The 24850-nt window shown below is 31.4% G+C and overlaps 12 protein-coding genes across 12 annotated transcripts; 8 read left to right on the top strand and 4 right to left on the bottom strand.

Annotated features, from left to right (window-relative positions):
• Positions 1–334: 334 nt before the first annotated feature.
• Positions 335–921, bottom strand: PPL_03284 (LYR motif-containing protein; the record flags this gene model as incomplete). The annotated part of the gene is made up of 3 exons (XM_020574252.1): positions 335–584; positions 661–776; positions 892–921. The coding sequence occupies 3 exons, from the start codon at positions 919–921 to the stop codon at positions 335–337; spliced, it is 396 nt and encodes a 131-aa protein (XP_020436324.1).
• A 204-nt stretch (positions 922–1125) lies between these two features.
• On the top strand, positions 1126–2284 carry PPL_03283 (3'-5' exonuclease domain-containing protein; the record flags this gene model as incomplete). Its single annotated transcript, XM_020574251.1, has 3 exons — positions 1126–1377; positions 1454–1888; positions 2024–2284. The coding sequence occupies 3 exons, from the start codon at positions 1126–1128 to the stop codon at positions 2282–2284; spliced, it is 948 nt and encodes a 315-aa protein (XP_020436323.1).
• Positions 2285–2403: 119 nt separating this feature from the next.
• On the bottom strand, positions 2404–2920 carry cda (cytidine deaminase family protein; the record flags this gene model as incomplete). The annotated part of the gene is made up of 2 exons (XM_020574250.1): positions 2404–2587; positions 2679–2920. The coding sequence occupies 2 exons, from the start codon at positions 2918–2920 to the stop codon at positions 2404–2406; spliced, it is 426 nt and encodes a 141-aa protein (XP_020436322.1).
• Positions 2921–3544: 624 nt separating this feature from the next.
• On the top strand, positions 3545–4904 carry PPL_03281 (uncharacterized protein; the record flags this gene model as incomplete). Its single annotated transcript, XM_020574249.1, has 3 exons — positions 3545–3749; positions 3992–4117; positions 4885–4904. 3 exons carry the CDS (start codon positions 3545–3547, stop codon positions 4902–4904), a joined length of 351 nt encoding a protein of 116 aa, XP_020436321.1.
• Positions 4905–5125: 221 nt separating this feature from the next.
• PPL_03280 (carbohydrate-binding domain-containing protein) lies at positions 5126–5590 on the bottom strand (the record flags this gene model as incomplete). The annotated part of the gene is made up of 1 exon (XM_020574248.1): positions 5126–5590. One exon carries the CDS (start codon positions 5588–5590, stop codon positions 5126–5128), a length of 465 nt encoding a protein of 154 aa, XP_020436320.1.
• Positions 5591–6426: 836 nt separating this feature from the next.
• Positions 6427–7724, top strand: eIF2b1 (translation initiation factor eIF-2B subunit; the record flags this gene model as incomplete). Its single annotated transcript, XM_020574247.1, has 4 exons — positions 6427–6475; positions 6604–6845; positions 6935–7164; positions 7274–7724. The coding sequence occupies 4 exons, from the start codon at positions 6427–6429 to the stop codon at positions 7722–7724; spliced, it is 972 nt and encodes a 323-aa protein (XP_020436319.1).
• A 272-nt stretch (positions 7725–7996) lies between these two features.
• Positions 7997–9547, bottom strand: PPL_03278 (uncharacterized protein; the record flags this gene model as incomplete). The annotated part of the gene is made up of 1 exon (XM_020574246.1): positions 7997–9547. The coding sequence occupies one exon, from the start codon at positions 9545–9547 to the stop codon at positions 7997–7999; it is 1551 nt and encodes a 516-aa protein (XP_020436318.1).
• A 610-nt stretch (positions 9548–10157) lies between these two features.
• Positions 10158–11677, top strand: adh5 (S-(hydroxymethyl)glutathione dehydrogenase/class III alcohol dehydrogenase; the record flags this gene model as incomplete). The annotated part of the gene is made up of 4 exons (XM_020574245.1): positions 10158–10700; positions 10779–10938; positions 11110–11417; positions 11549–11677. The coding sequence occupies 4 exons, from the start codon at positions 10158–10160 to the stop codon at positions 11675–11677; spliced, it is 1140 nt and encodes a 379-aa protein (XP_020436317.1).
• A 576-nt stretch (positions 11678–12253) lies between these two features.
• Positions 12254–15942, top strand: PPL_03276 (uncharacterized protein; the record flags this gene model as incomplete). The annotated part of the gene is made up of 10 exons (XM_020574244.1): positions 12254–12613; positions 12690–12909; positions 12991–13387; positions 13504–13624; positions 13700–13828; positions 13920–14032; positions 14114–14380; positions 14476–14934; positions 15010–15173; positions 15251–15942. 10 exons carry the CDS (start codon positions 12254–12256, stop codon positions 15940–15942), a joined length of 2922 nt encoding a protein of 973 aa, XP_020436316.1.
• Positions 15943–16222: 280 nt separating this feature from the next.
• On the top strand, positions 16223–18999 carry PPL_03275 (Protein kinase domain containing protein; the record flags this gene model as incomplete). Its single annotated transcript, XM_020574243.1, has 9 exons — positions 16223–16486; positions 16575–16833; positions 16901–17288; positions 17354–17486; positions 17550–17761; positions 17823–17877; positions 17944–18060; positions 18170–18372; positions 18450–18999. 9 exons carry the CDS (start codon positions 16223–16225, stop codon positions 18997–18999), a joined length of 2181 nt encoding a protein of 726 aa, XP_020436315.1.
• A 268-nt stretch (positions 19000–19267) lies between these two features.
• PPL_03274 (uncharacterized protein) lies at positions 19268–21489 on the top strand (the record flags this gene model as incomplete). Its single annotated transcript, XM_020574242.1, has 3 exons — positions 19268–19575; positions 19658–20402; positions 20491–21489. The coding sequence occupies 3 exons, from the start codon at positions 19268–19270 to the stop codon at positions 21487–21489; spliced, it is 2052 nt and encodes a 683-aa protein (XP_020436314.1).
• A 109-nt stretch (positions 21490–21598) lies between these two features.
• Positions 21599–24848, top strand: PPL_03273 (ATIMPALPHA3/MOS6; protein transporter; the record flags this gene model as incomplete). The annotated part of the gene is made up of 4 exons (XM_020574241.1): positions 21599–21755; positions 21834–23129; positions 23324–23587; positions 23677–24848. The coding sequence occupies 4 exons, from the start codon at positions 21599–21601 to the stop codon at positions 24846–24848; spliced, it is 2889 nt and encodes a 962-aa protein (XP_020436313.1).
• Positions 24849–24850: the final 2 nt, after the last annotated feature.

Raw genomic sequence — 24850 nt, 5'->3', positions numbered from 1 at the left:
TATAGATAGATAAAGTGTTATTTATAATGACATTGAATATGAATAGTATAGGGTTGTGTGTGTTGTGTGTTGTGTGTTTGTGAATATGAATAGAATATTGTGTATGTGTTTGTGTGTTATGTGTTTGAAAATCCGGTTTTTAATGATATATTATAGACCGAAAAGTGAATGGAGTATTACCTTTGTAGATAAAACTATTCGATTATATATTTAGTAATACTAATTTAGTAATATTATAGAATATACTATTATAAGTAATAATATTTATATTTAAATTAATTTTTATACATTTATTATTACTACTAACTATCATCATAGGTATATATGATTATTATTACTTTATATTATCTTCATTATTCTCTCTTTGAATTCTTATTTTCTCATTTTGTTCTCTTTTTCTCTCTTGTTCTATATATTGATTGTTGATAAGCAGTGTTTTTTGATCGTTCGGTGATTGTAAAGGTTGATTGGCATTCGATGATCGTTCGTGATGTGCTATTTCTGTTGCTGTAGGTTCATATTCTAAAATCGTTGCTAAATGTTTAGCTTGTATCATTACTGTATCTAAATGTGTATTTCCAATTCTATTATAATAACAATAATCATAAAGTTAGCACATACCCAAATTCACATTGAATGAATATCTATCTTTCAACCTACATTAATAAACTTTTAATTTTCTTTGGGTCTGTTTCATTTCTTGAATCTCTAAACTCTTGTCTTGTTTTATGTAATACAAATTGTCTTCTATTTTCAGTGGGCATCTTTAATCTCTCCTGTAAAGTTATTATAAAAGCAATCAATAGTTAGATATCTGATTGTTTGTTGCAAACAAAAATTATATTATAATTATATTTTTACCCTTAATATAGATCTAAATAATTTTAAAACCTTTGTTTTATGCTCTATTCCACTATACATTTTATATATATATATATATATATTATTCTTTCAATACAATTTTAAAGTTGATGAAAATGCAAACTAACTGTAAACAGATCTGATTAATTTTAAAAAAAACATTTTTTAAAAAAAAAAAAAAAAACGAATGATTGTGATCAGAATTAGATGGTACAGGCCAGTAATTAATCGATAGATATAATTATATATACATAAATTTATAAAATGATAAGATTATCATCAACTTCATTATTTGTACAGTTTAATAGTAATAAAAGTAAAAGTATATTATGTAAAAATTATAGTTCTTTTTTAAGTAATAATAGATATTTTAGTAATAGCAAAAATAAAAAAGATATAAAAGCAGATCAAATTGAAGATAATGATGATAATAACAGTGATAATAATAATAATAAAAAAGTAAAAAGTTCAAAAAATGAAATATTAATTAAAAAGTTAACATCATTACCTGGTTCTGTAAATATTTATTACCAACATTCATATTGTGTGTGTTTGATGTTGTATTATTAATACCTTGTTAATAATCTTTTAGAATTTAAAAAAAGCATTGGGGGAAATAAAGTTGGGTAAATTGGGAAGTAATGAAACAGTGGCAAAGTTTAAAGAGGATATCACTGATACTAGCAATCCATCGAACAAACACGTCAGACAGCTAGACGAAGAGCGGTGTTCGTTCGACGGTGTATTCTGGATCGATTCAGAGTTGCAGTTGGATCGGTGTTTCAATATTATCAATCACGAACACGTCATAGCGATCGATGTCGAAGGTCTGGAAATGGGTAAGCAAGGTGAGATATCTCTGGTGCAAGTTGGCTTGATGAGTGGACGTGTATTCCTGTTCGATGTGCTGCGACTGGGACAACAGCTGTTTGACCGCGGTCTTCGTCAGATCCTCGAATCCAACAACATACTGAAGATCGTTCACGACTGTCGCAGAGACAGCGAGATTCTCTATCATCGTCACCAAGTATCACTTACACACGTCTACGATATCCAGATTGCACACGCACTACTCCAGAAGAAACGCGAAGGCAACATACCAATTAGACGATTCGGACTGCAGGAACTGATACATCTTTACACACCGAAACAGATATCGCAGCGTGCAGTCGATCTCAAGTACGAAGCGAGACAGCAATTCACCGAGAATCCCGCTGAGATCTGGGGAAAGCGACCACTCTCGAAACTGATGATCGACTACTCTGCACTGGACGCCATCGTTTTGCATCCGATCTACAACGTTATTTCACCACAACTGCAGAGTCCATTCGACAGACGTTTTCTCAAAAAGAATTTCAAAGAACAACTCTCTTACTTTAAAGATACAAACAAACAAGATCTCTACGCAAGAAATCTTATTTAATAAAATATAGTATATTTCTGGTTGTTTTTCTTTCAAGATTTTATATTTATATATTGTTGTTGTTGTACATCTTTGAAATTATTTTAATAATTATTTATATTATATTAAATTATTTATTTTTAATTGTTGGTTCTTGGAGCATCCAAGTCGGCTGGAGTGAAAGATCCTGGTAGTAAATCGGAGGTAGTTGATTTGAAAAATGATTTTAGATCTGGTTTGACACAATATACATCAAAGTTTCCAAATTCAATTCCAAACTGTCTGCATGCACCACACGGTGTAATGAATCTATCTTCAACATCACTAAATAATTAATATATATATATTTTAAGTTAGAAATTATTATCGTAATCTTTTTTTGTTTGATTAAAAAGTAATTGTTTGAATACATTACGTTGTTACAACGATGGTTTTGAATTTGGTGTGACCTTCGGAGATGGCTTTGGTGTATGCGGTTCTCTCTGCGCAGATGGTCAATCCATAACTACCATTCTCGACGTTGCAACCAGAGATAATAGTACCATCTTCACAAAGCAAAGCAGCACCAACTCTAAAATTGGAATATTTGCAATAGGCTCTCTTCTTTGCCTCGTTGGCAACTTCGAAAAGTTTATTCAATTGCTCTTGAGTGGCCATTTAAAAAATCAAGTGTTTATTTTTACAAAAAAGTTTTAATAATAAATAAATAGAGAGAGAGAGAGTATGTTGTTGATTTATCTGTAGATAAATGGAGAGAGTGAGTGGGTGGATGAATGATCAAAAAAAATGAGTGCTATATTTTTTTAATCTTAACAAATTTTTACAAAATTTAAATTGAATTAAATTAAAATTGAATGCAAATTGTTGAAAAAAAATCTAAGAGATCCATGTATGATCTTACAAAAATAAAAATAAAAAAATCCAAATTCTAGAAGATTTCATAGACAATCTATCTGAACTTTCATAAATTTTTTTTTTGAATTCTTCTTCAATCGAACATTAAAGAGAAATACAGGAATCAACATACCCTTTACAAATTGAAAAGTTTTAATAAGTAAATTTTTTAGGTTAGTTTTTTTAGGTTAATAAGTTAACTTTTCTGAAAATTTAACTTTCTTTCTTTGCTATGATTTATTCTTAACCTAATGATGTAATTTCTTACTTGACTATCCTCATCATTTTGGGGCAGTACATCAACCAAAGATTTATTGCGCGTTAAGGTATTAAAAAAAAAGTCTATGAGGTTATGTTCGTATCAATGATACTGTATGTGAGCCGGCAATGACACTTTTCAGTGTGATACAAATTGGAAAACAACGTATCAACATAACATCCGATAGGTTTGGTGGCGATGTCAAAAGAGTATCTGTCATGTGTGAATCTGGATCAAGAGTTAGATATTGTACAAACATAACAATTACAGAGCCAAATGTATCGTTGCAGTGCTCAACAGGCCCATATCAGGTTTCAGGTTTTGGGAAGTTTGGTTAGACTATGATAAAGTAGATCAAGAAGAATATGACAAAAGAACTAATGAGATCCTAGAATGTATAGCAGATTATTTCGTATACATTAATAAACATAGAGCATCTCTCGATCAAAAGTTTGTTTCATGTGCAGTGGACTCTTAACTTTTCAAGATTATCGTCTAATTGAACCTTTATAATAATAATGACAACAACAATAATAACAATAATAATAATAACACAACTCTACCTCATATAATAGAGAAATCTTTATCATCATCATCAACAACAACATCTCCTTCTTCACCATTGTCATCATCAACATCATCATTGTCACCAACATCGACATCGACATCGGCATCACCAACCCACCCATATAAAGGAAAGAGTAAATCCCACTACCACACAACCTAATTTTAAAATACAACTCTATTCAACTTACAGATGGTTATTTATTTTTTTTTATTTATTAATAAATAAAATCATCAATATTAATTATTACAATAAATTTATAAATCATTTTTTTTTTTTCTATTTTTTATCTTTATTTAATTGGGTGGTGTTGAATCAGTGAAAAACAGGAGAAATGACAGCGATCGACCGTCTCTCCGGATGCATATGCATACATTTCGTATGATTGCGGAACCTCTTTGAGTATTTACATTTAAATTTATTGTTAACCTTAATAATAATAAAATTTGAAATGATTTTTTGTAACTATCTTGTAAGTTTCATCAACATATTCTTATCACAATCTTTCATTGATATACATTTTATGGTTTTATTTAATGTTGTTTATATTGTTGATCTTTGATCACTTAGATCATCACTTACTTTATTTGCAAAGAATAAAAACAAAAAAAAGTAAAAATAAAAATGAAAAATCAGATTTAATTAAGAAAAAAAAATTTTATTTTTATATATCAGTATTGGTACGTTTTGAAATAACCTCGTCTCTTCCTGAATTCCTCCTAGGAGTTAATGGTTTTTTAACGTATTAAATCAACCCAATGCTCAACAAATACAATAGGTTAAATTGATTTACAGAAGTATCAAATCAAAAGCATTACGTATTCCAAAACTCACTGGAAAAACAAGATAACCGAATTTGGAAACTTCAACCAATTTGATGATAATTAATTACATTTAAAAAAGAATATAAGTTTAATCAATAATATGCTTTTAAATTTCCAATCCCCTATCAACTAATAAAATATTATTTGAATTATTCTTTATGCAAAATACTCTACAAACAAAATTATTGGTATCTATCCTTTTTGTAAATGATTTGACCTGTCTTTAAAAAAACATTAAAAATAATATATATTATGTAACAAAAAAAAAAGGTGAATTTTTAAAATTATAAAGAAAACTTAAATATAAATAATTATTTTATTTAATATTGGAGGGCACGGATGAATAAGTTTGGTGAACGCATACCACGGTCAATGTATCCAAAGACAAACTCTTTACCAGTGGCAATACCTTGACCATAGGATGGGAGGGAGAAGAATCCATTGTTGTAAACAACGTTCCATACTGAGCTTTGGTCACGTGGATCCAAGGTACAATCGGTTTGAATGGCAATATTCTTCAAGGTTCTTGGTCCATAGTTGAAGACATGTACACGGTACAAAGTGAATGATTGACCGTTCTCAACCCAACTGTGTTCAATGGTTTGCACTACAGCAACCTCATCGCATTGATCCAACAATACACAGTGATTGACACCACCCTCACAGATGCAGACTTGACCGAAACCACACTTACTGGAATCACAGGTTCCAACAATGAATGTTGAGTTTACAGCTGATAAGCAAGTAAATGCTACCAACAACATGGCAAAAATAGCAATCTTCATTTTTTTTTAGTTTAGTTTTTAGTAAAATATATTATTGTTTTGGAATGAATTAGATAATTTTAAATTTGATCATTTATATAGTTTTTTATTTTGTTTTAAAAGTAGCATATTGAAAATACATGTAAAAATGACTAATTATCTAAACAAATATTTGTGTAAAAAACAACATTAATTCATCCCAATAAATATAATGATTGGTAATTGTTACTGTTAAGTTTTAAGTTTTTATCTTTTAATTAATATAATATTAATTTAGTACAGATGTTTAGTTTTTGCTATTGCAAATCGATTCAAATACTTGTTTAAAAGAAATAGTTCCCAAATATATTCAAAATCTAAGCTTATTAATCATTACACACTTACACACAAATTTGTAAAACAAAAATTAGTTGGTGAGCGAAAACATGAATGACTTTTAAAGAAATGTAATAGAAAGTAGTAGTATTTAAGAGACGATATTACTTTTGGTTTGAAACTTTTGCAATTGATTGCGTTTACATATGAAAAGTTTAATTAGAATGTTGTTGGTCGTATATAAATACTTTAGTTGTTTTTTTTTTGAAATTTAGTGATAATTGAAGTAAAATATCTTCCTTTGTAGTTGAGCTTCATTCACATCTTTATAATTGACTAATTTAATTGAATATAAAATAAAAATAGTAATAACAACTTGTAAATTTAAATAATGGTTCACATTTTATTCTCATGTTTTAATTAATCGACAAAAAATTTTTTTTTTTTTTTTAAAACTAGACTAACTTATTGATTTGATTTGATCTAATCTATATATCTACTACTATTTTATTTATTTATATATCTTTTTGTATGATTGAAGAATGAATACAAACAGTACATCTTTAGAACTCAATCCAAGTTTTAGTTGGGGTAAATATATATATATGATTCAAATATTGAACTGAATCTGAATTGGTAGAGAGTGAGAGACAGAGAGACATAGACAGTAGAGTTAACTTTATTTATTATTCATTTATTTATTGCTTATATATATACAGTTGTAGATATGTTTTCACAAGAGATAAAAAGAGAAGTTGATACAGCAATTGCTATACCTGCTATTAAGGTACTGACAGAGGTCATCAGTAAGAGTCAGGCATTCACTATCATGGGTCTACAAAAGGAATTGGAATATGCAACTGCTCATCTCAAACAATGCGATTTAAATACCTCCATTTCATTATCATCGGTTTGCGAATTATTTATTAGATTTGTAACTAGAACTTCATTAGATTTCCCAGTATGTTGAAAAGAATATGATGATAGATGATAGGACATTTTACTCATAGATTATTCCACTTTACTTTATATATATTTATGCTATTTTAGAATTTCGATCAATGTAAAACAACATTAATTAAAAGAGGTGAACAACTCTCTGATAAATCATCAAAGAGTCGTACAAAGATTTCACACCTATCGAACCGATTCATTCGTGACGACATCACTATATTGGTACATGGATATTCACGTGTTGTATTATCTGTACTTCTCTATGCATCATCACAAGGAAAGAGATTCAATGTTATAGTAACAGAATCAAGACCTGATTCTTCTGGGTATGTTATAATTATTGTTATGAATATATAGTGGATTAACTACAAAATCAACAACAACAACAACAACAATTACTAATTTCTAATGATTGATCAATTGATAATTAAAAAGTTATAAATTAGCAGAGAAATTAGAAGAAGCAAAGATACCTGTAAAGTTAATTATGGATGGTGGTGTATCGAGAATCATTGATAAGGTAGACTATGTGTTGTGTGGTGCAGAGGCGATCGTAGAGAACGGTGGTATCGTCAATAAGATCGGTACCTATCAGATCAGTATCGTTGCCAAGGCATTCAAGAAACCATTCTATGTGGCCGCCGAAAGTTTTAAATTCACAAGATCCTACCCACTGGACCAATCGGATATCGAAAGTCTCAAGAAGGAACACGACACATTCAACATTTGCAAACAATGTTGCAAATGCACCAAACCCGAACTACTCACCATCGATTCACCGTCACTCGACTACACACCACCCTCCTATATCACTTTACTATTCACCGAACTCGGTGTACTAACTCCATCCGCTGTCTCTGATGAACTTATTAAATTATATTATTAAATCAAAAACACTCTTAACTTTATAAACAACAAATTTGAGAAGAAGTAAAATAAAACAATAAAGAGAATCTAATCAATCAATTATAATAAATCAATTGTTATATTAACGTTTTTTTATTTTATTTTATATTTATATGTATGTATATATCTATATTGGTTTGTTTTTTTGTTTATGATTTGTTTGTTTGTTTATGGTTTTGTTTGTTTATGATTTGATGTATTGTTTATGGTTGTGTTTATGATTTGTCTTTTGTTTATGATTGGTTTGTTTGTTTATTTCTTTTGTGATGTGAGACTACCGAGAGTAATCATAATCTCTGGTAGTTTGGTTGCAACTGCAAAAGCAACTGCTACAATGAGAATTGAGATGATTGTTCTATTCCAAGTGGATGATGACTCTACGTTTGAAGTGGTAACTACTGTTTCTTTTGACTTTGATTTCTTCTTTTTGTTTGATGTTGATGCTACAGCTGGTTGTTGTTGTTGTTTAACTTCTGGTTTAGCTGTTTGAGTATTATTCTTAGTTGCTGTTACTGTTGTTGGTGTAGTTGTTTTGGTAGATGATTTATTATCTACTTTAGTAGTAGTCTTAGTTGGCTGCTGTTGTTGTTGCTTAGTTTCAGACTTTGCTGGTGCTGATGGAGTGGGTGTTGGTGCTGTTGGTTTATTTACTTTAGTAGTACTAGATTTATTATTAGTTACATTTGGTTTTGATGTTGAAGTTGAAGTTGATTGTTGTTGTTTAGTTTCAGACTTTGGTGCTGGTGTTGATACAGGAGCAGGAGCTGGTGTTGGTGTTGGTGTTGAAGTTGTTTTAGAAGCACTCTTTGTTGATTGTTGTTGTTGTTGTTTAGTCTCTGTCTTTGCTGTTGCTGCTGTAGACTTGGATGTAGTACTACTACTTTTAGTTTGGTTTGAAGCAACAGGAGTAGGAGTTGGTGTTGGTGTTGGTGTGACAACTTCAACGTTGTTGACTGGCTTAGACTTAGTGCTGCTCTTACTTGTGAGTGGCTGGTATGAATGGACCGACTTTTGTGCCTTGATGATCAATGGTGCAGAACGTGTTGTCTCTTGTGCACTTGATTGGTCGACGTCGGCGTTTAACTCTCTCTCCTTGTCTGCCTTTTCTTTCTGTTCTCTCTCCTTATCGATTTGATCGAAATCATCTTTTCTCTCCAAAAGTAATTGACTCCATGATTTACCGGTTGATGATGGTAATGAAGATTGTTGTTGTTGTTGTTGGTGATCATCAGCTTCATTCTCATTGTCATTACTGTCATCATTGTCACCTGAGGTTTGTGGTGTTTTTCTTTTGATTTTTTGATTCTTTGTTGACAAACTTGGAAATTGTGTTTCATCATTTATATTTGATTTTTTTTGTTTAACTATATTATTATTTGATGATGATGATTGTTGTTGATCTTCAAATTGTTGATGATCAACTGGATTTTCATTTACTAATACATCTTTTACATCTGTAGTATTTGTGTTGTTGTTGTTGTTGCTGTTACTGTTGTTGTTGTTGTCACCATCAGTAGTATCTGTTGTTTCTACATTGTTTGTTGTTGATGGTTGTTGTTGTTGTTGTTGGTTGCTATTCTTTGGTTTCTTGTCCTTGTTGTTCTTCTTGGCACCACCAGCACCAGCTTGTTTTCCCTTGAATGGATCTTCTCCCCAGTCACTTGACAACTCAGCGTTGGTCGGTGAATTCCAAGCACCACCATCGTCATCTTCATCATTTATGAAATTGGTTGCTTTAATCACAGTCTTGAATGTCTCTTCATTCTCTGTATCCTCTCCGTCGTCTTCCCAAAATGAATTCATTTTTATTTTTATTATTCTACTAGTATTCTAATATAGAATTATAAATTAATCTTCCTAATAACTGATTATGATAATAATAATATATTGGTTTATTTTTAATAATATTTTTTCAGAGCAAAAAAACTCACTTCACTTCACTAAATTGCAAAAAAACAATTATCACCAAAAATTTAAATTTGTTTTTAATTTTTTTTTTTTTTGTTTTTTTTTTTTTTTCTTTATTTGTGTTGTCACCTGTTTTAAGCATGAAATTTATTTTGGTCAAATCCGATCTGATTAATTTTTGTTTTTGGTCAATCCAATCATAAAAAAAGTAAATTGAAAAAAAACAAAAAAAAATGTAAAAAATGTACACTCTTGATGAAGATATATGTCAAGATATTATCTTATCTGAAAATCAAGATTATTATCATTTTATTTTTTATTTTTATTTTTTAAATAAAACATAATTTTTTATTTTTATTTTTTTGAATTAAATTGAATTACATTTTTTTTAAAGTTGAACATTTTAAAAACAAACATCAAAATTTAATTTAAACTTGTTTTTTTTTTTTTTACTTTTGTGTGTGTGTGTGTGAAATTAGTTAGCTAGTTAGAGAGAAACAAAAAGATGTCAACAACAGTCGGTCAAGTTATTAAATGTAAGGCAGCAGTTTGTTGGGAAGCAAAGAAAGACTTTGTTATTGAGGAGATCGAGGTTGACCCACCCAAGGCCGGTGAGGTCAGAATACGTGTGCTCTCGTCGGGTGTCTGCCACACCGATGCCTACACACAGGGCGGTCACGACTCTGAAGGTGTTTTCCCATCGATTCTCGGTCATGAGGGTGGTGGTGTCGTCGAGTCGGTCGGTGAGGGTGTCACCAGTGTTGCCGTCGGTGACCACGTCATCCCATTGTACATCCCAGAGTGTCGTGAGTGCAAGTTCTGCAAGTCCGGAAAGACCAATCTCTGCTCGATCATTCGTATCACTCAGGGTAAGGGTTTGATGCCAGACGGAACCTCGCGTTTCCGTTGTCGTGGACAGACCGTCTATCACTTTATGGGTTGTTCGACCTTCTCCGAGTACACTGTGGTTGCAGAGATCTCAATTGCCAAAGTTAGAAAAGATGCACCATTAGATAAAGTTTGTCTATTGGGTTGTGGTATTACAACTGTAAGTTAAGATAAAACAAAACTAATTTCACAAGTATCTTACTTACATACACTCTAACCAATCGATCAAATCTCTTAGGGATATGGAGCTGTTGTAAACACTGCTAAAGTTGAAGAAGGTGCTATTGTTGCCGTATTTGGTTTGGGTGCTGTCGGACTTGCTGCTGTAATGGGTGCTGCCGAAGCTAAAGCAAAGAGAATCATTGCAATTGATATTAACAAAGAGAAATTTGAAAAAGGTTAGAAATATAAGAGATTAGAAGATAGAGAAAGAAATAGAGAGAGTGTGTGTATATAATTATAATATTTATATATATAGAGATGGATAGATAGATAGATAGATTTGTAGGTTAAATCATGATTTAGAGAATGTATTGTTTAACACTTCATTTTGTTTATTATTTATTTAGCTAAACTCTTTGGTGCAACAGAGTGTATTTGTCCAACAGATTATGAGAAACCAATTGAACAGCTATTGGTAGAGATTACCGATGGTGGTGTAGATTACTCATTCGAGTGTATCGGTAATGTAAAGGTGATGCGTGCCGCCTTGGAGTGTTGTCACAAGGGTTGGGGTGTCAGTACAATCATTGGTGTCGCACCAGCCGGTACTGAGATCTCCACTCGTCCATTCCAATTGGTCACTGGTCGTGTATGGAAGGGATCGGCATTCGGTGGTGTCAAAGGTAGATCTCAATTACCAGGTATCGTTGACAAGGTAAGTGTAAAAGCAAAAAAATCAATCATTCTTTTTTATTTTATTTTTATTTTATTTTTTTAGAGATTTATTTATTTAAACTAATAATAATAATAATTATTTTTATTTTTATCATTTTTATTTTATAATAGTATATGGATGGTAAAATCAAAGTAGATGAATTCGTTACTTTCAATTTGCCACTCAGTGAAATCAATGAAGCATTCCATTTGATGCATGAGGGAAAGAGTGTTCGTTCAGTTCTACAACTAAACTTATAATAATAATAAAAACCAAAAAAAACAAAGAAAAATTAAAAAAACCTCTGCGAAAAATTAAAATATTCAATTTTAGAAACTCATAAATTTGAGAATGTGTGGTTTTTTTTTTTTTTATTGTTATGTGAATATTTGCACACACAATATTTGCAAAATTTTTATATTCTATTTTATTTTAATTAATTTTGGTGACAGATAGACATACACAAACACAGCAATCAACACTATTTTTATTTTATTTTTTTAATATACTTATTTTATTTTTTTGTTCGATTCATACAAATCATAATAATATAACAATATTATAATAATTTAGATTATTTTTTATTTTTTATTTTTTTAATACTAGTTTTTTTATTGACTGTCTGTCTTCACACTTTTATTTGTTTTTTTCATACTATTATTTTAATAATTAGACAGATAAGATAATATATATATATATATACTCATAGTTTGTAGATAGATTAATAATACATTGATTGTACAATAGAAATATACAGAAGCATACATCTGTCTGTGTTTGTTTTGTTTTGTTAGTTGTTTCTTTGGTTAATTAAAAGAGAAAAAGAATAGAAAAAAATGTATTTTTTTAAAAAGACACCTGAAAAGCAACCCGCTCAGCCACAGCAACAACAGAATCAACAACAACAAAATCAAATAGTGATAGTTAATAGAGAGACATCAGAATATTTTAGAAAACCAGGTCAGACTACAGGTGGTTATAAGAGATTAGAGAAGTTGGGTGGTGGATCGTTTGGATCTGTCTACAAAGCAGAGGATCATGCAACAGGTACACTCTATGCAGTGAAACTACTCAACTATCATACCTACGAATCGAATCTCGCTGCAAAGAAATACATTCAAACAGAATTCGATATCTTAAATAAATTGAAAAACGGTCAACAACATCCACACATAGTAAACATTCCAGATGTACTTGTATGTGTTATTTTTATTATTATTATCATTAATATCTATATTGAAATTAATAATATCATTGTTATCTTTATAATAGGATCAATATACATATGTTTTTGAATATTGTAATGGTGATTCATTACAGAAATACTTTATGGAGAAATCACCGATTACAGAGAACACATTGAAGACCATATTTGTACAGATTCTTTCGGCACTTCAATTCCTTCACAGTCAAGAGAAACCCATAGTTCACAGAGATTTGAAACCAGCCAATGTTTTAGTTCACCAAAATAATAATAGATTCGTATTTAAATGTAAGTAGATAAAGTGGCGAATATCTATATATATGTTTAAAGTAACTAACTAACTTTATTTAAAATTACTTACTAAATTAGTGACTGATTTCGGATTTTCAAAATCGATGACAGAGATAGAGATGTTGGGATCTAATGTTGGAAGTCCGCTGTTTACAGCACCAGAGATTGGAAAGATTAAATACGATCATATGGTGGATATCTTCTCGTTGGGTGTGGTATTCTTTTATATTGCAAGAGCACGTTATAATGACCCGGTATCACTTCCGGTCAACCCAGAGCAAATCTATAGATTGCCATCAACACTCTCTGCAGATTTCAAGGATCTATTGATTCGTATGATCAACCCGAATCCCAAACAAAGAATTACAATTCAAGAGATCATTCGTTCAAAGTGGTTACAAGATAAATTCGTACAACTCGAAGTACCAGGACAAGATCGTTATTTAATGAATCTTCAAGATTTGTATCAAATTCAGTAAGTGTTTTATTTTAGTTTAGATTTAGTTTGTTCTTTTTTTATCAACACATGTAACTAACTTTATCTCAATAATAATCTTTTTTGAAAATATAATCTAGTGATAAAACATATAGAGGATTCATTGAGTCAAAGTTTAATCTGTCATTGGCTGATCAATTGGTATTGGTATCTTATCATGACTCTGATAAGTTGTATCTATTGGAGGATACTATTGAACGTCCAATCTATACAGTTGTAAGTATTAGTAATAATTAATAATATTGAACAAATCAAAACAAATATTGAATCCAAACTTTTCAAATATTTCAGGATAGAGTTTATTTAATTAGTAAGAAACATGAGATTCCACGAATTCTTTTCAGTCCACTTGATAAAGTATCAAAGTTCTCTGAAATCATTAAACAACCAATGGTTTGGACAATTCATAAATTACAAGATGTAAGTATATATAAGCTTAATAATCATTTAAGAAGAAAAGCAATTACATTTATTAATTTAAAATATTTTTATTTAAACTTAATAATAACAGGAAAAGTTGGCAGATGCAAGAAGAGTACAGTTTATTGTTACAGATATTCTAAAGAAATCACTTGATTATTTAAGATTGTATGCTTTATTTAAGGAGTTTTATGTTGCTCAAATGTAAGTTTAAACAAATGATTAAAATCACAGTTTTAAAATAAGTAACTTATTAATATTGTTTTTTTTTTTTAAAATTCACAGCAAAACACCAAACTTTACACTTGCAATGAATAGAATTGGTGATTTCTGTAAGAATAACCAAGCCAATCATCAAGCTCTAGAAAACGTTAGAAACTTGAAGGATCTTGACAATGATGGAAATGAAACCAACGAGTCGTTTGTAGATCGTCTGCCATTCATCATAAAGACTTTCTTGCAACGTGACATCGGTGATCTCTATGATAATATCATAAAGATCTCAAAGGATTTGGATTCAAAAGAAAAGTCACATACTCATTTCAATCAAAAGTAAGTTGTTATTGATAAATAGTATCGCTAATTTTAAAGAAATAATATTAATTTGACATCTTCTTTTTTTTTTTTTTTTTTCATTTATTATTTAGTGTATTAGAAGGATTGTTAGAGGTAGAAGGTCTTTCTAAACAATTTGAAACGGTGCGTGCCGGTCTTAATCAACTTCGTGGCCTGAATGAATCGTCGTTTGGTTTCATCTTTGACACAGAGACTTTGATGAAACACTTTTCGGCATACGTGGAGAATTGCTATAAGCTCTACATCAAGTACTATTCAGCCATCAATAAGGATCTATCAATGTTTATTGACCACTTTAATAGTCTGATCAAATCGTTGTCGTCGCTCGACACCATTCAGAATCAATCTCAGAATATCATTGGCGACCAAGAGTTGATCAATGAGATTGCCAAGATTCCAACCTACTACAAGCGCTACCAGTCAGAGTTGAGAAGAAGATCCGAGTTCCAGGCACTCTACGATCAACAAACCAGAAGATTTGCACTTGATATTCATACACTGATCCAAGGTGAAATTTCATTAAGATCAAAGTAATTATTAACTAAACTAATCTATATAACTTAACAATTTGAAGAGTACTAATATTTCTATTATTATTTTTATAGTTTCAGAAATGTTGATTTACCAAAATATTTCATTCCACTTGCTCTTTCCAATCGCGACATAGAGAATCCTCTTCACAATTTCTTGCCAACTGCTGAAAGTTTAAGTTTGAGAGACTTTATAACAAGTGAAGGTTTTGATATGATAGATGATGACCTGGGTGGAAGTATGTATATTATACTTTGTATCTTTTACATTTAGGAGATTGTTATTAATCATTTGTTGCTTTTATTTTTATAATAGATCAAAACTTGGTTCAAACTAAAGTTATGTTGGATTTAATTAAAGAGAATGGTGAATTACAAAGAGAGTTGTCAGAGTTGAGAAAACAAGATCATAATTCTTTGGGTAGAAATAATTATTATCACCAAGACGATCAACAAACTATAGAGAGAGACGACGATCAGCAAAACAATTGTAACTCTGTTATCTACAATGGAGATCAACAACAACTCATTGACACTGTTATTCATGCTCAAAAGTGTGAGGAAGATAACAATAACAATAACAACGATAGTTTAGTGGAGGAAAAGGAAAGAGAGATAGCAATGCTGAGAGAGCAATTCGAAGAGTTGTCAACCAATAAAGATAAGAGAATCCAAGAGTTGGAGAGATCACTCAACGAGCAGAAACAACGTGATGCCAGCCTGACCCTAAAGCAATTCGAGTTTAACAATCATATCAAATCACTCCAGGAAAAGGTTAAACAGATGGAGCAACAAAATGCACAATACCAATCAACAAGAGACTCCAACTCGCAGCTTTTAGAACGTATACGTGAATTGGAACAGCAACAGGATTCAAAGAATTTGGCCAACCAGTTCCAAACCTCCAATCTACTTGAACTCAAAGACAACAAAATCTCAGAGCTCGAAAAAGAAGTGATCAATCTCCGTGAAGCTGCTAGAATACTCGAATTATCATTACATCAATAAGCCAAACACATACAAACTTCTTACTTTTTTAAATGTACATATATATATATGCAAACACACTTTTTTTTTAGTAAAAAAAAAAAATCAAAAAAAAATAAATTTTGCTTTTTTCAAAACAAAAAATTGAATTTGTCAGTTTTTGTAAAATTTGATCACTGTTTTTTTTTTTTGATTTGATTAAAAAGCAAATCATACACCAATTTTATGTAAACAGATTTATATTTTATATCTTGTGTAATTAATTAGTATTTTGTGTAGAGAACATAGTAGATAAACAACAATGGCCTATGTAAAGCCAGATCTCCTCAAAGTTGATTTTGAAAGTGTGCTCAGTTCATATTCATACAAGTTTTTGGGTATTCTTGGATCAGGTTCTTTCGGAATTGTAGTTAAAGCCGAACATCTAGATTCTAAACCTAAAGAGATGGTGGCGATCAAGTTTCACTCGAAAGCGAGCAGCTACAATGATACAGAGCATCAGATTCTGAAAACTTTGCAATCCAAAGCTAGACATCCTCATATTGTTAATATTCAAAAAATTTTGGTATGAGCACGTTTTTTATTTTTTTAAATCTACCAACAACAATGTTCAAACACATTGTTTACTAAATTAAAAATAATTATTAAAATAGGATGAACATACCTATGCTTTTGAGTTTTGTAATGGCAATTCATTGGAAGAGCATATTAGGCTGCATGGTCACAAATCAATTCAATCTTCAACCTTGAAATCCTATGTAGTTCAGCTGGTCTCTGGACTTTCCTATCTTCACAGTTTGAAATTAATTCACAGAGATATCAAACCAGCCAACATCTTACTTCACACTAAAAACAGCAATACTAGTAACAATAATACTCCCACTAAAGATAATTCCAAAACTATTCTCAAATGTAAGAAAAAGAAACTACTCTCCATTCAGATATTATTAATTATATTAATATAAATATTTCATATTAGTTGCGGATTTTGGTTTATCAAAACAAAATGAAAGTTATAGTGATCAAATGGATTCCCACGTAGGAACACCGTTATACTCTGCACCGGAAGTTTTCCATAAAGGCTATCATAGTGGTGTCGATATCTATTCACTTGGTTTAACTTTTCTATACATGGCGAATCCAAATACGTTTGGCAGTCGCAGACCTGTATCAGAGAAGGCTCAAGAATTAAAAGATAAAGATTTCGCTGATCTTTTGTCAAAGATGACCGAATACAATCCGAATGCAAGAATCTCTTTGTATGACATTCCAGAGTGCAACTGGATTCAATCGATCGATATTAAATTAATAATTTTCAATACCAATGCGCAGCACGTTATCAAATTAAGAAATTTAAAACAAATAATGTAAGTACAATATATTGTAATACTATATAATTTCATTTTTAACATTTAAAAATCGATTCTTCTAGAAACAATACATTTATACCATCGCCAGATTGGAAAATCAATATGAGCGATCACAAAGTATTTGTAATATTTTTGGATAGTTTTGATCTCTTTCCATTGGAAGCAATCAATAGCTTTAGACCTTATTACACTGTTGTAAGTATTGAAAAAACAAACAATTGAAACATATAGAATAAATATTCTAACAATCTCAATTAGCAAAAAGTAGTTTTAATTAGTACAATTGAGCCAGTTTTAAAGTCACATTTGGAACTTCCAAATAGTTTCGTCGTTGAAGAAATACCAGATCTTGACTGTGCAAAGAAATGTGCCGATGTTCTATCTCCATTCTTTATTGATTTCACCCAAAAGTCTAATCTATTCCATGATAGTTGGACACAAACACTTTCAGTATTTCTCAAAACAAGATTGTACGTATGCTTGACCATAGAAATTATAAAACTAATCTAATCGAATTTCTAAATATTATAGGGGTGATCCAGAAATTTCAAAAAATATAGAACATTTGAAAACCTTTGGTATTCCAGTAAGTTAATAATTGATCAATAATAACTCTTTAAAATTAATTATAAATTTAAATCTATCAAAATAGGATCCTAGTTCTACACCAGCAAATTTACAAGATATGCCATTTTACATTCAACAATTTTTTGGAGGACCGTTTTTCGTTAATATGAAGCAAGATAAAATTGATGTAACAAAGTATGTTGTAAATGATAAATCTAAAGAATGAATCTATTAAATTATTAATTTTTTACAACCTATGATTAAATTCTAGATTGCGACTCTCACTTAAATATATATTAGATTTTCAAAAGGCAAAAGAAAGTGATACAGATACATACATAAAAGAGGTCAAAAACCTACAGTCCATACTTTTTGATAGTAAAAACGCATTCGAAAAATTCTTCTCTGATTTCGACATATCCGTTCGATTTTTGTTGAAAACATTTGACAAACAAATACCTTTTGAGTATCAGATTCTATCGCTATTTAGGTTAATTAACAAACAAACAGACAAGTATGAATACTATACAATCATTTTCATTAAACTCAGAGTAGTTAATTAACACTTTAAATTTTTTATAAAAAAAAAAGAAAACCAGCAGATAGCAATCAAATGATAAGTAATGTTCCATTAACGGATAAACAATCGAGAACTATTATCAGTTTAGAAGAGCAAATTGTAAAAGTAAAGAAAGTGAATGAAACTAAATCCGTTGAAATCGGAAAGTTGCAGGAGACTCTGAAATCGTTGGGAGGCGATGCCAACCCCGAAAACGCCAAGAGTGAACTGAGAGAGAGCAGTGATATTCACCCAGAGATTGTTACTGACCAAGTCATCGATAGTCTAAAAGAAAACCTAGAGAAAAGCAAGAAAGAACTAGAAGATCTAGAGACAGAGTCAAAAATGAAAAATTGGAGTTCCGAAGCCGGAAAGATAAAGCTTGCCATCGATTTGAACAAAAGAAAGAAACAAAGACAGGAAAAGCAGATTGAAGATGATCAGAGAGCCATTGCCCAAACTGATAGGAGTAGAAAAGAGATGTTGGAAAAGAAAAGAAAAGAAATGGAGGAATACGATCGAAAAATTGCTGAACTAACAGAAAAGATTGCAAAAATTAAAAATACACCTAAATATTTTTAATAATATATGTATAAATATCACTTAAAATTAAATTGTAAAATAACAAAAATAACTTGGAAAAAAAAATGTCACTTCATATTTTTTTCAAATAAAATTTTTTTCTGATCAAATTTGTGTGGTTGTTCTTTTTTTAGATTTTTGATTGTGGTGCGTCTTTTACTATAAAATCTTTGAATTCTGTTAAAGATTAATTTACATTTGTAAATTATTTAATTATTTATCTATTTATTTATTTATTATTTGTTTAAATTCTTTCTTGATTATAATAATGATTATTCTTATTAAAACACCAACAGTAACGTTTTCACTCGATATTGATAGCTCTGACAATGTATCAGTACTTTTAGAAAAAGTGAAAAAGAGAGCCACCTTGGAGTTATATCAATTCCAATTGACGTATGCAGGTAGTACTATGAATATTCCAGATGAACCACTTTCAAATTTCGGAATCAAAAAAGAAAGTACAATTCATATGAATATCATAAAGGAATTGACCTATGACATAGAATACAATGGTACCATTCATAAAGTTCCAATTGTTAATAATCCTGGTGTTTTAGTTTCTCATTTAAAACAGTATGTTATTTGAAAAAGCAATTCTATGTTTTTATTTTTTGCTAATTTATTTTTCAATCATTTCAAGACAATTTATTACTAGAGTAGATCCATCGTTTGTAAATAAATTAGTTTGTTTCAAACAAGGAAACAATGAATTGAAAGACTATTCACCTTTACAAACAACTGTGGAAACAAACCTGACTATTTTCACAGAGGTGAAAGAAAATCCTTTAGCAAGCACCACTTCGAAGCCAAAGGAAGAAGAAATTCCTCAGATTTCCAATGAAGAGTTCACTTCACATTTCCTTGGATCTACACTCTCCAATGATGTAGAGATTGTATTCTGTTTCGATACAACTGGTTCCATGTATTCGGTTTTGAATGAGGTAAGAGCCAAAGTTCGTGAAACAGTAACCAAATTGCTAGAGGAGATTCCATCGATTAGGATTGGCGTGGTTGGAATCGGTGATTTCTGTGATCATTACAATGTAATCAGGAGTTTGAATTTGACATCGAATGTCGATGTTCTTTGTAAATTTATTATGGATGTGCCGCGTACTAGTGGTGGCGATGAAGATGAAGCCTACGAGTTGGCGCTGCAAAGAGTAAAGTCAATGTCCTGGTCGAAACACACCTCCAAAGCCATAGTCATGATTGGTGACTCTGCTCCACATGCACCGTACTACACAACACTAAACATCAATTGGCTACAGGAGGTAGACGATCTCGAGTCACTCGGCATCAAAATCTATGGTGTTGTATGTCAACATGAGAGAAATAGATTCTTCTATCAAATGATGGCAGAAAGAACAGGTGGATTATGTATAAAGTTTGATCGTTTTAATGTAAGTTATTAACAAATAATATCTTCTTTTTATTGATTTAACTAATCATTTTATCTTTTATTATCTATATATATATATATATTTATAGTTGATTACAGAAATGTTTTTAGCTATTTGTTATAGAGAATCTTCAAAAGAGAAATATCAAGAGTTTAAGAATCAGATGGTAGAACAAAATGCAGGTGGTTCAAATGATAAAGATATGAATGCAATGTTTAGTGATCTAGATAAAGAGAATTTCAAAGTTGGTAAAATGTATGATGATGAAGAAGCTAAAGAAGATGAAGCAACAACAACTACAACAACTACAACAACAACAACAGGAGAAGACACAACATCAAAAGTTGAAGAACGACCTATTGTTATTAAGAAAAGATATGGTGTGTTGAATCAAACAAATAATATTTTCCATGAATGTGTTAAATTCATGTCTATGGACGATCGACAGATGAAAGCACAACGAATTCGATTCAAAGTGATTGCTGGTCTGCCAGTTGGAATAGAGTCGTATTCAAGCTATAAAAACCCAGCTATCGCCGTGGTGCTCGGGTCTCTACACATCGGTTTCACTTCATTCTCAAACAAACTTATCAAGGCAAGATTGCACAACAAAGGTAAGCTGGTATTCCATGACTACCGTCTAGATTCGCTGAGCGTACTGCCGTTGAAACCAATCTTTGTTGCAGCGTATGCACACGATTCCGCTGAATCGTTCGATGCACTACGCGCCAAGATCGATAAAGCCAGAGAAGCACACCCCGATATTCCAATCGTCTTGATGGGGTTGAAGAGCGATTTGAAAGTGAAAGAGTCGTCATCACTCATCGGTACACTCGGTAGATCACGATCAAAATCGATGGCGGCATTGGAGGAAGTAAAGAGACAAGTCACCAAACATCAGCGACAATTACTCATCGAGGAGAAGTCACTCTACGGTGAGATTGAATGTACTATTAAAACCAGAGGGTCTGTTGTCAACGCCGAGCAAGAACTATACAAGCTTTTTACGAAATTTCATAAAGATAGAAAATCTACAGAAAGAAAAAACAAAGACAGAAAAAATCCAGAAATAGTTAGAGTGGAATGATCTATCATCAATCCAAATTTTTTGCAAAAATTTTTTAAAAATGATCATCTTTTTATAATAAACATTATTGTATATATTTATAACTGAACATCATAATCAATTCAAAGTTATGTCATTAAATTTAAATTTGACAATAGATCAATATAACTATTTAAATATCAATAGTGAATTGTTGGCGAAATTCAATTTGATATGTGATCAGTTATATTCAGATGATAATGAAACTAAATTGATTGGTTTAGCTTCACTGAGGACTATTATATCAGGTATATAAATGAATAATTCTTAATAAAGAAATAGGTGTATCATTGTTGAATATTAATAATTATATTGTTGCAAAACAGAACCATTACCACCGATAGAATTGATTATTAGTCATGGTTTCATTCAAAAGTTTATAGGAGTACTCAATGTTAAGGATCCATTATTTTTAAGAGAACTATGTTATGTCATACAAGGTATAGCTATATTTGGAAAACAACAAATAGTAGCTACCTCTGGTGCAATCGATATATTGAAAATAATATTCCAGCAAACCACTTTGGATAATTCTGAAAATGTCAGAGTAAAAGATGTGGCTGTCCAATCAATGGGTCAGATTGCTATTAATAAAAGAGAGTTGGTTTTGGAATCAAATCTATTTCCTCTGCTATTGGATCAATTGAATAGTACTCCAGAAAAAAACTTTGAAACAACCGGCAATATGGACACTCACAACACTTTGTTATATCTTCAAAGTTTGCAATCTTTGAAACAATCGATTTTGTGGGCACTTACAACGCTTAGCATTGGCCAGCCGAAACCATCGAATCAAAATATAGTAGATACAGTCGTTTCGATCAATCATTTTCTTCAACAAAAGCAGCAAACCGATGAATATTCGCTGAGTCTCGCACTCTGGACTGTAGCAAACCTCTCGAACAATGCCGACCAAGAGCAAATCGATTTGATCATAAAGTCAGGAATTGCACCTCAAATACTACATTATCTGAATATCAATGAATGGATATATACTACAGTCAAAGCAGCGTTGATTTCCTTTGCAAATCTAGTATCGGGTTCTGAAAAATCGACGCTATACATGATCGGTTTGAATTCTTTGCCGCTGATATTGAGAATTCTTGACAGTCAAAACGAGGAGCTAGTTGTAGAAGCGATTTGGTCGATTACCAATATATTCGGAAGTAGATCGGCCAATCTAATACAGATGGTAATAGATGCAGCATTCCTACCAAAGTTTGTTGAAATTATGATCAGTTCTCCAAGCAAAAAAATCAGAAATCAACTACTCAATTGTTATTTGACGTTCACCACCGACACAGCAACGCAGATGCAAATCGACTATTTCATGGTGAATCACCATTGTTTCTGGTATCTTTGTCAATTCGTTGTGGCAGATCCACGTACCCTAAGAAACGATCAAATGGATGTAACATTAGAGATTCTAACAAACATTTTAAACAAACAATTATATGATAAAAACAATAAGATTATCAATAATAATAATAATAGTAGTAATAACAATTATGTGATGATGTTAAAACAACTGAATATGTTAAAGAAATTGGAAGGTGTGACTATTAATTATTCAACAAAAAACACGACAAAATTAATAGAGGATCTGTCATATACAATAAATAGTTTGTTGCAGATTACCCTAAAAAAATTCGGGAAAAAAAGAATTGGAAAAAAAAATCTGTAATTTATCTTTTTTTTTTTCTAAAAAGGACTTTTTTTTTTTTTTTTTTTTTGTATTGATTTTTTGAATATCATTTATATATATTATATTGTATTATAACAATGGATAACATTGATCTTCATCATTTATGTTTAGATGATACAGATTCCGAAGAAGATGAAGATATCAGAGCTGATTTATCAGAAGATTCAATTTTTGGTGTCGAGAGTCAGAGTTCATATGATGAAGCTTATTTTAATGCAGAGGTTGAAGAAGACGAAGTTAGTGAAGATTCTATCAGTGAAGAAGATAATGCAGAGTTGTTGGCTAAGCTCAATGGTTTACTTGATAAGTTAATCTCAACGGACGAAAATGAGATCTTAGAGGGTTGTGTTGCATTAAGAAAAATGGTATCTTCAGGTAAGTAGTAGTAGTTCAACTAAAAGTACTAGCAGTTTTAGTAATTGATCAATAATAATAATTAATTTAATTTCTTTTTTTTTTGTCAGCTGATACACCACCAATTGATGCTGTTGTTAATGCTGGATTCGTTCCAATGGTGTTGGCTATACTCAGAGATCAAGATAATCCACAGACTCAAACAGAGGCATGTTGGATTATCACCAATATTGTATCGGGAACATCAAGTAATGTCAATACGGTCATAGAGTTGGGTGGTCTCAACATTTTGAATTCTCTACTGGATCATCGTGATCCTAGACTGCGAGAACAAGTGATTTGGGCAATTGGAAACATTGCTGGTGATTGTGCTTCACACAGAGATCTTGTTCTACAATCGAATGTATTGCCGCTGCTGCTGGGTGCGCTCGACAACTGTAATCTCGCCATGAAACGACTGCTGGTATGGACAATCAGTAACTTGTGTCGTGGCAAACCAAAGCCAGACTCTTACTACATGGAACCGATACTTCCCCAAATGAAAGAAGTGATTACATACGAGACTGACCAAGCCACTCTGATCGATGCGCTCTGGGCACTGAGCTATATGTCTGACACTGCCAACGAAGATATTCATACGATTATAAAATCTGGAATAGTACCTCAACTCGTTAGATATTTAGATAGCAATCAGTTGCAGCTGGTGATTCCAGCATTGCGTGCCTATGGAAATTTGGTGACAGGCGACGACAAATCAACACTTTACATGGTTAGTTTGAAGACTCTACCGATTTTACTCAAACTGCTGGACAGTCCAGACAATGACGTCCTGAAGGAAACTGTTTGGACAATATCGAATATCGTTGCCTGCCCAGCAAACATCATTCAACTGTGTGTGGAAGCCATGATTTTCCCAAAGTTGGTCAGCATTTTCGATAGTGTAGATTCACAGGTTCGAAGAGAAATCCTATGGTGTTACTCCAACATTGTTGATGGTGGTGATGCAGAACAAATCGACTATTTGATGCTGAATCTAAGGTGCTATCGTGTGATTTGCAAAAAATTTGAGGAAGTTCACGACAATTTATTGGAGGCAGAAATATCATTGGTTATTTCATCACTCGAAAATGTTTTCAAACACTCAAACAAATCAAAAGAGTATCTATCGATTTTAGCGGAATATAACATTGCCAATGTACTGCTTCATATATCCGATGGTGAGATCGACGAGCAACTTTACGAAAAGGTTGAGGTATTCAGAAAATTCATTTCTAAAAAATAAAT

Source organism: Heterostelium album (assembly GCF_000004825.1).
Source record: "Heterostelium album PN500 unplaced genomic scaffold PPL_scaffold3, whole genome shotgun sequence".
Classification (NCBI taxonomy): domain Eukaryota; phylum Evosea; class Eumycetozoa; order Acytosteliales; family Acytosteliaceae; genus Heterostelium; species Heterostelium album.
This window is presented reverse-complemented; position numbering and strand designations above follow the sequence as displayed.